Consider the following 13,188-nt stretch of genomic DNA (forward strand, 5'->3'; position numbering starts at 1 on the left):
CTCACCTTTAATCCAGGTAAATTTCTATGGCAACGAATCATTCAGAACTTACCTGCTCCGGGGCAGGCTAACTCACAGCTAACTCCACTTAACCTGAATGAAATGACTGAGCCACAAGTTGAGAACCAATGAAATCAGATTCCCTCCCTCTTGCAAATATTGTGGCAACATCCTCTTCATTTGAGGAAGAAGACTGTAAAATATTTTATTAATCAAATGTTTTTGTGTGCAAATGTTTTTCAATTATCAAATATATCACATTACACATTTAGAAATGCATTTTAAACTTCATTCACAGTAACACTTTTGTATGACTTAATACAAATATTTTATCGATTGGAGTGGGAAAAAGGCGCTTGTGGTTGTGCATTGATAAGCACACCAAAGTCGGCTATAACGATAAGTAATATAAAAAAAAGACGGCACTTCTAAAAGCCTATTTCACACCACAGCCTCTTAAATGTGCAACTTGTAAGATAACTTTTCTTTAATTTAGATTTTGGATTAAATTAAATTAAAATGTGGCACTGAATCGACCCATGGGTTGATGTTTCAGCATCGCCTCAATGAAGAGTTTGGCGTTCAACTAGCCATGTGCAACATGCATGCACAGTTATAAGCCTGCTAGAGTTAGCGTCAGGCGTACGAGCAATATCCACCGTCGTAGTACGGATAAAGCCTGAGCTGGAATGTGAAGCTAAATGAAGCTGGTTAGCTTCAGAAACCCTGAGTAAATCTTGCTTGCCCCTCTGGTATGACAGCAACCCATGTTTTGGTTTTGTTTACCAAGCCATTGTTTCAAATGCTAACTTTTCAATGGTACCTAAATTAGTATTTTCACGCTTGTCCAAATCATCCTAAAGTATTTAAAAATGTATTGTGTAACTCAATGATGTTACATATAGATGACTTGGATATGAAGTGTGAAAATTCAAATGTTTCTAATTTAATTGACATGCATTGGATTTCTGCCACAGATGCTAAAAGGTTAGCATTTGAAACAGTGGCCAGGTAAACGAAACCAAAGCATGGGTTGCTGTCATACCTGGTCCATAAACTGCTACGGGGTAAGACAACCAATACGTAATTGTGTCATTTGGGTGAACTATCCCTTTAACAATGGGGGGAGGAGATTATAAAATAGATAGGGCTCTAACTCCTCTAGCCCCACAATGAAATAGGGTGCAGGCCAGGCAGCAGGCTGTTAGCCAACCTGCCAGCTTAGTGGAGTCTGCCAATAGCACAGTCAGTGTAGTCAGCTCAGCCATACCCATTGAGACTGTGTCTGTGCCTCGACCTAGGTTGGGCAAAACTAAACATGGCGGTGTTCGCCTTAGCAATCTTATTAGGATAAAGACCTCCTCCATTCCTGCCATTATTGAAAGAGATCGTGATACCTCACATCTCAAAATAGGGTTACTTAATGTTAGATCCCTCACTTCAAAGGCAGTCATAGTCAATGAACTACATCATGATCATAATCTTGATGTGATTGGCCTGACTGAAACATGGCTTAAGCCTGATGAATTTACTGTGTTAAATGAGGCCTCACCTCCTGGTTACACTAGTGACCATATCCCCGTGCATCCCGCAAAGGCGGAGGTGTTGCTAACATTTACGATAGCAAATTTCAATTTACAAAAAAAAAAATGGCGTTTTCGTCTTTTGAGCTTCTAGTCATGAAATCTATGCAGCCTACTCAATCACTTTTTATAGCGACTGTTTACAGGCCTCCTGGGCCATATACAGCGTTCCTCTCTGAGTTTCCTGAATTCCTATCAGACCTTGTAGTCATAGCAGATCATATTCTAATTTTTGGTGATTTTAATATTCACATGGAGAAGTCCACAGACCCACTCCAAAAGTCTTTCGGAGCCATTATCGACTCAGTGGGTTTTGTCCAACATGTCTCTGGACCTACTCACTGCCACAGTCATACTCTGGACCTAGTTTTGTCCCATGGAATAAATGTTGTAGATCTTAATGTTTTTCCACATAATCCTGGACTATCGGACCACCATTTTATTACGTTTGCAATCGCAACAAATAATCTGCTCAGACCCCAACCAAGGAGCATCAAAAGTCATGCTATAAATTCTCAGACAACACAAAAATTCCTTGATGCCCTTCCAGACTCCTTCTGCCTACCCAAGGACGTCAGAGGACAAAAATCAGTTAACCACCTAACTGAGGAACTCAATTTAACCTTGCGCAATACCCTAGATGCAGTTGCACCCTAAAAACGAAAAACATTTGTCATAAGAAACTAGCTCCCTGGTATACAGAAAATACCCGAGCTTTGAAGCAAGCTTCCAGGAAATTGGAACGGAAATGGCGCCACACCAAACTGGAAGTCTTCGACTAGTTTGGAAAGACAGTACCGTGCAGTACCGAAGAGCCCTCACTGCTTGCTCGATCATCCTACTTTTCCAACTTAATCGAGGAAATAAGAACAATCCAAAATTTCTTTTTGATACTGTTGCGAAACTAACTAAAAAGCAGCATTCCCCAAGAGAGGATGGCTTTCACTTCAGCAGTAATAAATTCATGAACTTCTTTGAGGAAAAGATCATGACCATTAGAAAGCAAATTACGGACTCCTCTTTGAATCTGCGTATTCCTCCAGGGCTTAGCTGTCCTGGATCTGCACAGCTCTGCGAGGGCCTGGGATCGGGAGAGACACTTAAGTGTTTTAGTACTATATCTCTTGACACAATGATGAAAATAATCATGGCCTCTAAACCTTCAAGCTGCATACTGGATCCATTCCTACTAAACTGCTGAAGGAGCTGCTTCCTGTGCTTGGCCCTCCTATGTTGAACATAATAAACAGCTCTCTATCCACCGATGTGTACCAAACTCACTAAAAGTGGCAGTGATAAAGCCTCTCTTGAAAAAGCCAAACCTTGACCCGGAAAATTAAAAAAACTATCGGCCTATATCGAATCTTCCATTCCTCTCAAAGATTTTAGAAAAAGCTGTTGCGCAGCAACTCACTGCCTTTCTGAAGACAAATAATGTATACGAAATGCTTCAGTCTGGTTTTAGACCCCATCATAGCACTGAGACTGCACTTGTGAAGGTGGTAAATTACCTTTTAATGGCGTCAGACCGAGGCTCTGCATCTGTCCTCGTGCTATAGACCTTAGTGCTGCCTTTGACACCATCGATCACCACATTCTTTTGGAGAGACTGGAAACCCAAATTGGTCTACACGGACAAGTTCTGGCCTGGTTTAGATCTTACCTGTCGGAAAGATATCAGTTTGTCTCTGTGAATGGTCTGTCCTCTGACAAATGAACTGTACATTTCGGTGTTCCTCAAGGTTCCGTTTTAGGACCACTATTGTTTTCACTATATATTTTACCTCTTGGGGATGTTATTCGAAAACATAATGTTAACTTTCACTGCTATGCGGATGACAACACAGCTGTACATTTCAATGAAACATGGTGAAGCCCCAAAATTGCCCTCGCTAGAAGCCTGTGTTTCAGACATAAGGAAATGGATGGCTGAAAACTTTCTACTTTTAAACTCGGACAAAAACAGAGATGCTTGTTCTAGGTCCCAAGAAACAAAGAGATCTTCTGTTAAATCTGACAATTCATCTTGATGGTTGTAAAGTCGTCTCAAATAAAACTGTGAAGGACCTCGGCGTTACTCTTGACCCTGATCTCTCTTTTGACGAACATATCAAGACTGTTTCAAGGACAGCTTTTTTCCATCTACGTAACATTGCAAAAATCAGAAATTTTCTGTCCAAAAATGATGCAGAAAATTAATCCATGCATTTGTTACTTCTAGGTTAGACTACTGCAATGCTCTACTTTCCGGCTACCCGGATAAAGCACTAAATAAACTTCAGTTAGTGCTAAATACGGCTGCTAGAATCCTGACTAGAACCAAAGAATTTGATCATATTACTCCAGTGCTAGCTTCCCTACACTGGCTTCCGTTAAGGCAAGGGCTGATTTCAAGTTTTTACTGTTAACCTATAAAGCGTTACATGGGCTTGCTCCTACCTATCTTTCCGAGTTGGTCCTGCCGTACATACCAATACGTACGCTACGGTCACAAGACGCAGGCCTCCTAATTGTCCCTAGAATTTCTAAGCAAACAGCGGGAGGCAGGGCTTTCCTCTATAGATCTCCATTTTTATGGAACAGTCTGCCTACCCATGTGAGAGACGCAGACTCGTTCTCAACCTTTAAGTCTTTACTGAAGACTTATCTCTTCAGTAGGTCATATGATTGAGTGTAGTCTGGCCCAGGAGTGTGAAGGTGAACGGAAAGGCTCTGGAGCAACGAACCGCCCTTGCTGTCTCTGCCAGGCCGGTTCCCCTCTCTCCACTGGGATTCTCTGCCTCTAACCCTGTTACAGGGGCTGAGTCACTGGCTTGCTGGTGCTCTTTCATGCCGTCCCTAGGAGGGGTGCGTCACTTGAGTGGGTTGAGTTACTGACGTGATCTTCCTGTCTGGGTTGGCGCCCCCCTTGGTTTGTGCTGTGGTGGAGACCTTTGTGGGCTATACCGGCCTTGTCTCAGGATTGTAAGTTGTGGTTGAGGATTTCCCTCTAGTGGTGCGGGGGCTGTGCTTTGGCAAAGTGGTGGGGTTATATCCTTCCTATTTGGCCCTGTCCGGGGTTTCTTCGGATGGGGCCCACAGTGTCTCCTGACCGCTCCTGTCTCAGCCTCCAGTATTTATGCTGCAGTAGTTTGTGTCGGGGGCTAGGGTCAGTTGGTTACCTGGAGTACTTCTCCTGTCTTATCCGTGTCCTGTGTGAATTTAAGTATGCCTCTCTCTAATTCTCTCGTTCTCTTTCTCTCTGAGAACCTGAGCCCTAGACCATACGTCAGGACTACGGGGCATGATGACACTTGCTGTCCCCAGTCCGCCTGGCCTTGCTGCTATTCCGTTTCAACTGTTTCTGCCTGCGGTTACGGAACCCCTACCTGTCCCAGACCTGCTGTTTTCAACTCTTAATGATCGGCTATGAAAGCCAACTGAGATTTTATTCCTGATTATTATTTGACCATGCTTTGTCATTTATGAACATTTTGAAAATCTTGGCTCTCTCTAATTTTCTCCTTCTCTCTTTCTTTCTCTCGGAGGACCTGAGCCCTAGGACCATACGTCGGGACTACCGGCCGTGGTGACTCCTTGCTGTCCCAGTCCGCCTGGCCTTGCTGCTATTCCAGTTTCAACTGTTCTGCCTGCGGTTATGGAACCCCTACCTGTCCCAGACCTGCTGTTTTCAACTCTTAATGATCGGTATGAAAGCCAACAGATTTATTCCTGATTATTTTTGACCATGCTTGTCCATTTATGGAAATTTTGAAAATCTTGGCTCTCTCTAATTTTCTCCTTCTCTCTTTCTTTCTCGGAGACCTGGGCCCTAGGACCATGCGTCGGGACTGCCGCACGTGGTGACTCCTTGCTGTCCCCAGTCCGCCTGGCCTTGCTGCTATTCCAGTTTCAGCTGTTCTGCCTGCGGTTATGGACCGCCACCTGTCCCAGACCTGTTGTTTTTCAACTCTTGATGATCGGCTATGAAAAGCCAACTGAAAATTATTCATGATTATTATTTGACCATGCTTGTCACTTATGAACATTTTGACACACTTGGCATAGTTCTGTTATAATCTCCACCCGGCACAGCCAAGAAGAGGACTGGCCACCCCATAGCCTGGTTCCTCTCTAGGTTTCTTCCTAGGTTTTGGCCTTTCTAGGGAGTTTTTCCTAGCCACCGTGCTTCTACACCTGCATTACTAGCTGTTTGGGGTTTTAGGCTGGGTGTCTGTACAGCACTTCGAGATATTAGCTGATGTACGAAGGGCTTATATAAATAAAATTGATTGATTGATAAAAACCATAAACAATAACCCAATAGCAGGAACACCACCACTAGTGGTCAGAAACTGGTACTACCACAGGATGTAGGATGGGACATGAATCCAGTGACTTCAATGACACATTTTTCTGAAGAGGGGAAAACAACATCCCCAAAATCACAGAGAATACATTACATAGGATGAAGAAACAATCTCTGAGCCGCAGCTCCATTCTACTTGTCAAACATAGAGAACTGATACTGATCGTTGTTGGGGTGGGATTGGTGTGGGGGGTCTGCGCTTTTGACCACTTCTTCGGATTACTCATGTCTTACTGATTGTTAGAAATATTTTGGTCCAAATCGGATGTTTGGTACTATAATTATTGAATATTATATTAATTCTATAAATAAATTTGCTTAACTTCTTGCAACTATAGGGGGTGCTGTTCGCATTAGCATATTTGTGTCTCCAAATTAAACTGCCTCGTGCTAAATTCTTGATCGTACAATATGCATATTATTGTTATTATGATAGAAAACACCTTCTAGTTTCTATAGAAGTTGGAATTTTGTCTCTGAGTGGTACAGAACAATTTCTACAGCACTTTTCATGACAGGGTTCAGATTTCAGAAATTTTTTACCTTGATCTGGGGTCTGTTTATAAGGCGACAGTGAATGCTATGAAGAAACCGACACTGCCTACGCTTCCTCTGGGTGTCTGTACGTCATCACGTTTTCAATGAAATCGATGGGACGTTCACAGCCATTACAAAAGACCAAAATGTACAGAGACCTCCCTTTCTCAACGTGCGCCTGAAGCGTCAAGGCCATCGGACCTGCCTCGTTCCAAATCGTTTTCTAACCAGCAATATTTCTCCGGTCATGTTTTCAGTCGTTATAGTTGTTAAAAACATCATAATGTAGTTAATTTGAGCCGTTTTATATCAATTTATATCCGTTTAGTGCGATTTTGGAGGAATTTCTTTGTTGTGCGCTCTGAAAGTTTGGACACGTTTTAGGGTGTCGGTCGTTGGTGGTGGACATTTCGAAGGACAGAGGACATCTATCGACCAAAAGACGTTATAACATAGAAAGGATACATTGCCCAAGAATCTGATGGAGAACAGCTCAAAGTAAGCAATATTTAATATGATAAATCGTGTTTCTGTCGAAATATATTTAACGCATATTTCGCCATTTGTTTGGTATAGCTTCACTTGGCCAACCCTGTATTGAAAAGTAAGGATAATTTTAAAAATGTAAATCAGCGGTTGCATTAAGAACTAATTTGTCTTTCGATTGCTGTCAACCCTGTATTTTTTAGTCAAGTATATGATAAGTTTCAATTAAACTAGATCACTCTGATAGATGACGTCAGACATATTGAGGCTTGATTTCCTAGTATTTATGGTGTAACCACGGTTTTGTATGGCTAAATATGCACCTTTTCGAACAAACTGTATATGTATATTTGTAAAATGATGTTACAGAGTGTCATCGGAAGAATTCTGAGAAGGTTAGTGAAAAAATTAATATATTTTGGCGGTGATTACGTTATAGCGCTCTTTGGCTGGAATCGATGCTCTGGTAACATTTGCACATGTGGTATGCTAACTTATCGATTTATTGTGTTTTCGCTGAAAAACGCTTAGAAAATCTGAAATATGGTCTGAAATCACAAGAACTGGGTCTTTCCATTGCTATGCTTTGTCTATTTTTATGAAATGTTTTATGATGAGTAAATTGGTCATACACGTTGCTCTATCTAGTAATTCTAGTCGATTTGTGATGGTGGGTGCAATTGTAAACTGTGATTTCTACCTGAAATATGCACTTTTTTCTAACAAAAACTATCCTATACCATGAATATGTTATCAGACTGTCATCTGAAGAGGTTTTTTCTTGGTTAGTGGATATCAATATCTTAGTTGAGCCGAATTGGTGATAGCACCTGAAGGAGTAAGAAACTGATGGAGTTAGAATAGTGGTGTATTTTGCTAACGTGTTTAGCTAATAGATTTACATATTTTGTCTTCCCTGTAAAACATTTTAAAAATCTGAAATGGTGGCTTTATTCACAAGATCTGTATCTTTCATCGTGTGTCTTGGACTTGTGATTTAATGATATTTAGATGCTACTATCTACTTTGAAGCTATGCTAGCTATGCTAATTATGTGTGGGGGGGGGTGGGGGGTGCTCCCGGACCGGGGGTAGAGGCTCGTAAAGGTTAATCTAATTATATTTAAATAAAATAATGCTTACGGAATTCTTATCTTATCTGTTTCTAACTACAGAAATGATTTCAGAACAATCTGAGATGGTGGGTGTCATGGTTTGATGAAATTACATGGAATGACACTGGAGACAATCAAAACAACATATCAAATATTTCCAGTAGTCATGTAATGTCAACATATGGCACAATCTCTTTCATAGTGTTTTGACCATGAGGGAGACCTCTCTGTTGTCCACACAGCTTTTGCCCTCAGGAGTAGGATGACATTGCACCTAAACTCCATTTTGCGATATTCCCTCTATGGTTGGAGTCAGTATTCGCATAAGATGAGCTGATCCTAGATCTATACTCACTGGTGTCCTGAAAGTCCACATCGTTGCCATTGAAAGCGTTCTTGAGGCGGTTGGTCATGATCTTGAGCTGCATGATCTGTTGGCGTATAGTCATGTCTGGCTTGGTGATGTCGATCTCTACCTCAGGGTTGTTGATCTGACTAGCCAGGCCRTCACCCATCACCTCTGGAAGGTACCTTGGAGACAAGGAGAGAGGATGACTTGGGAGAACTCAAATACACACACATACTCACACATGCATGATCCACACATGCAGAGGCACCCACACAAATATGTATGCATGCGAGCATGAACACACACACAGAYGTGGTTTAGGGGTCCTACCTGGCACGGGCCATGCCGTTCCAGCACTTGTCTGCTTGGGCCCTAGTGGCCACCCTGTCACTGCAGAGGGTGCTGGGTAACGAGACCCAGTAGGGCTGCATGTCCCTCAGCCTCCTTGACACATCAGACACCTGGGGGCGTTTTGCAATGGAAAACGAAAACAAGCATTTCTTATTGGACCAGTTCAGGTAGTCCCTCCCTGTTTCGGTCCTGTGTACTGGAAACTACTATCAAAAGCTATTCAATATCATGTTTGTTCAAGCATTCACGCTTTCTGCAAATAGATTTTGTATGAGCAATAAACAAACAACAACAGTGTGTTCATTTTTGGTAGACAATGGCTGTTTCCATTTCCTCACATTTCATATTCATCTGACTCATTGCATTCTTGACTGTAGCATTACACGACTAAACAGAAACCGTATCATATATATATATATTATATATATAATATATTATATATTTATTAGATAGAGAGAGAGAGAAGAGAGAGAGAGAGAGAGAGAGAGAGAGAGAGAGAGAGAGAGAGAGAGAGAGAGAGAGAGAGAGAGAGAGAGAGAGAGAGAGAGAGAGAGAGAGAGAGAGAGAGAGAGAGAGAGAGAGAGAGAGAGAGAGAGAGAGAGAGAGAGAGAGAGAGAAAAGGGGGAAAGGGTGAGAGAGAGAGAGAGAGAGAGAGAGAGAGAGAGAGAGAGAGGACAGTAACACTGACCAGTTTCTCCAGCCTAGCCCCAGAGGTTGGGCTCTCCTCCACTGTAACCTTCCCCCTCCTCTTCACCTCCTCCAACCCGGTGCTGCTGGTTCCTCCCTCCCTCGGATTCCCACATGCCTGGAACACCTGAGAATAGAGAGAGGGGGAGTTAGAGGGCGGAAGTGACCAAATGATTCAGTTGAGAGGCATTTATTTAGGGGCAAAAGCTACAACTCTTGAGACAATCCGTAAAATAATACCTTAATTTTGGTATTTTGTATTTTATTAGGATCACCATTAGCAGCTACTCTCCATGGGGTTTATATGAGTCTTGAAGATTTCAAACTAAATCTCTYGCCCAATCGGATGAACAACTACCACAAACCATATTTAACTTTATTCGACACATAATTCTACAGCTGCACCATCGAGAGCATCCTGACAGGTTGCATCACCACCTGGTATGGCAACTGCTCGGTATCTGACCGTAAGGCGCTACAGAGGGTAGTGCGTATGGCCCAGTACATCACTGGAGCCAATCTTCCTGCCACCCAGGACCAATGTAATAGGTGGTGTCAGAGGAAAGCCCATAAAATTGTCAGAGACTCCAGTCACCCAAGTCATAGACTGCTTTCTCTGCTACCGCACGGCAAGCGGTACCAGAGCACCAAGTCTAGGACCAAAAGCTCCTTAACAGCTTCTACTCCCAAGCCATAAGACTGCTGAACAACTAATCAAATGGCCACCAGACTATTTACATTGACCCCCCTCCCCCTCCATTTATTTTGTACACTGCTGCTACTCGCTGTTTATTATCTAAGCGTAGTCACTTCACCATACCTATGTGTACAAATTACCTCAACTAACCTGTACCCCGCACACTGACTCGGTATCGGTACCACCTGTATTTAGCCTTATTTTATTGTGTGATTTTTTTATGATTTTTTACTTTTGTTTCTTTGGTAAATATTTTCTTAACTCTTCTTGAACTGCACTGTTGGTTAAGGGCTTGTAAGTAAGCATTTCACGGTAAGGTCTACACTTGTTGTATTCAGCGCATGTGACAAATAAAGTTGAATTTAATTTGAGGTGGCGCACAATTGGCCCAACATCGTCCGGGTTCGGGGACGGTTTGGTCGGCTGGGATGTCCTTGTCCCATCGAGCTCTAGTGAATCCTTGTGGCGGCCGTGCGCGTTCACGCTGACTTCGGTCATCAGTCGTACGGTGTTTCCACCGACACATTGGTGCAGCTGGCTTAAGCGCATAGTGTGTCAAGAAGCAGTGCGGCTTGCCGGGGTCGTGTATCGGAGGGCTCTCGACATTCGCCTCTCCCGTACGGAGTTGCAGCGACTGGACAAGACTATAACTACTAATTGGATATCATGAAATTGTCGCAAAAAAGGAGTAAAATAAAAAATACATGTATTTTTTAAATTATAATTCTAATATAAAAAATAAAAACAATGCAGAGCGAAAGAAAATATAGAAATAATAGAAAAGTAATAACACGTAATAAAAGTCATAAATACACAATGAGTAATGATAACGTGGCTATATACACAGGGTACCAGTACCGAGTTGATGTGCAGGGGTACGAGGTAATTGAGGTAGATACAGTATGTCTATATAACTAGGAATAAAGTACCAAGTCAACAGGATAGATAAACAATAGCAGCAGCGTATGTGATGAGTCAAAAAAAGTTGAGTGCAAAAAGGGTCAATGCAGATTTAACTAACTATTTAGCAGTCTTGGGGGAAGAAGATGTTCAGGGTCCTGTTGGTTCCAGACTTGGTGCATTGGTAGGGCTGTTACGGTGACCGTATTACCGCCACGCTGGCAGTCACGAGTCATGATGGCAGTCAAATTCCACGTGACCGTTTAGTCATGGTAATTAGGCTTCTCCAAGCTCTGATGATGCTGATGGTCATTAGTAGCCTACCAAACTTGCTAACTGCCTGGTACTCAGCACTCTATTGTCCCTCTAATAACTCTGATATCAATGCAAATGTAATCAAAAATCTAATCAAACACTTCATGAAAGCCCATGAGCTCATGTTGCGCAACATTTCTATAGGCTATGTAATTGCGTGAGATAACAGTGATGGCCTCTATTAAAAAGAGGAGCATCCCATCAGCTTTCTATTGGCTAGGTCTACTATATTTATGTCTCAACTTTCCAAATATTAAGCACATTGCTTCTCYTTACAACAGGAGTATAGCCTACCTGGCTGGCATGAACATGAAATACTGGAAAATAATCCTTCATTCGCTATTTAAGTGCATAGATGACATGTATTATTTTCCCCTGCACTGTTTCGAGACAGGTGCATGATAATGGTCCTATTCTAAATCAAAATAAATGTCATACATATATTATTTAGTATATGTAAAGACAAGATTAAATCAAGATGGGTTACAGTATTAGCCTATCATTTGTGAATGATATATTATCACTTGTCAATGATGCCCAGATGGTTTGCAGAAAGGCAAGAAACACATGCCTTTTTAAAATACTTTTTCAAATCATAGTCACATACCTCATGTAGCCTGGCCTATATGTTTTGATAAGGTTTGTATCACAACTAAAGTGGCCAAATGTGTCTGTTACTTGAACTCTGTGAAGCAAATAACTTCTTAAAATTAAGTACATTAATCCGTTTTACAACGCGTGTAGAGCATAACTGGCATACATTAACAGCACGTACGTATGTATACCAGTACGCAGCACATTTCAAGTTTGGGGAAGATAAATTTCATCATAAAAATGCACCTTTATAATAAAAGCATTACATGCATAATCGCATTTGAGTTACTTTTGAGAATGGTGTTTTCCCGCTAATGGAACATTTGCACTTATAGCCTACAGCCATGTGTACATTGCTGCGCTTATAATGTGAAGAAATAGCCTAATAGTTTATCAACATTAACTAAATGTTGTGATCTGTTCTGATGTATTATTATATACCAGTCAAACGTTTGGACAGACCTTTATCTTTATTTTGACTATTTTCTACATTGTAGAATAATAGKGAAGACATCGAAACTATGAAATAACACATATGGCATCATGTAGAATCAAAACACTTGAATTCTAAATAAATCACTGACAATTTCACCACTGTACCATCACACCTCCTCCTCCATGCTTCAAGATGGGAACCACACATGCGGAGATCATCCGTTTACCTACTCTGTGTCTAACAAAGACACGGCGGTTGGAACCAACAATCTCAAATGTGGACTCATCAGACCAAAGGACAGATTTCCACCAGTCTAATGTCCATTGCTCGTGTTTCTTGGCCCAAGCAAGTCTCTTCTTCTTATTGGTGTCCTTTAGTAGTGGTTTCTTTGCAGCAATTTGACCATGAACGCCTGATTCACACAGTCTCCTCTGAACAGTTGATGTTGAGATGTGTCTGTTACTTGAACTCAGTGAAGCATTTATTTGGGCTGCAATCTGAGGTGCAGTTAACACTATTGAACTTATCCTCTGCAGCAGAGGTAACTCTGGATCATCCTTTCCTGTGGCGGTCCTCATGAGAGCCAGTTTCATCATAGCGCTTGATGGTTTTTGCGACTGCACTTGAAGCAACGTTCAAACTTCTTGATATTTTCCGTATTGACTGACCTTCATGTATTAAAGTAATGATGGACTGTCGTTTCTCTTTGCTTATTTGAGCTTTTCTTGCCATAATATGGACTTGGTATTTTACCAAATAGGGCTATCTTCTGTATACCACCCCTACCTTGT

At 41.8% G+C, this 13,188-nt stretch overlaps 1 protein-coding gene across 2 annotated transcripts in view; it reads right to left on the reverse strand.

The window, feature by feature from the left end:
* LOC111979670 (glypican-1-like) overlaps window positions 1–13,188 on the reverse strand; it is a 175,131-nt gene that overhangs the window by 7,636 nt on the left and 154,307 nt on the right. For both annotated transcript variants that reach the window (XM_024010291.2, XM_024010292.2), the window contains 3 exons: window positions 9,457–9,582; window positions 8,748–8,878; window positions 8,424–8,599 (listed from right to left, as the gene is read on the reverse strand). In XM_024010291.2, coding sequence (XP_023866059.1) covers window positions 8,424–8,599; window positions 8,748–8,878; window positions 9,457–9,582 — 433 coding nt within the window. The remainder of the gene's footprint in view (window positions 1–8,423; window positions 8,600–8,747; window positions 8,879–9,456; window positions 9,583–13,188) is intronic.

Source organism: Salvelinus sp. IW2-2015, linkage group LG19 (genome assembly GCF_002910315.2).
Source record: "Salvelinus sp. IW2-2015 linkage group LG19, ASM291031v2, whole genome shotgun sequence".
In the NCBI taxonomy this organism is placed as follows: Eukaryota; Metazoa; Chordata; class Actinopteri; order Salmoniformes; family Salmonidae; genus Salvelinus; species Salvelinus sp. IW2-2015.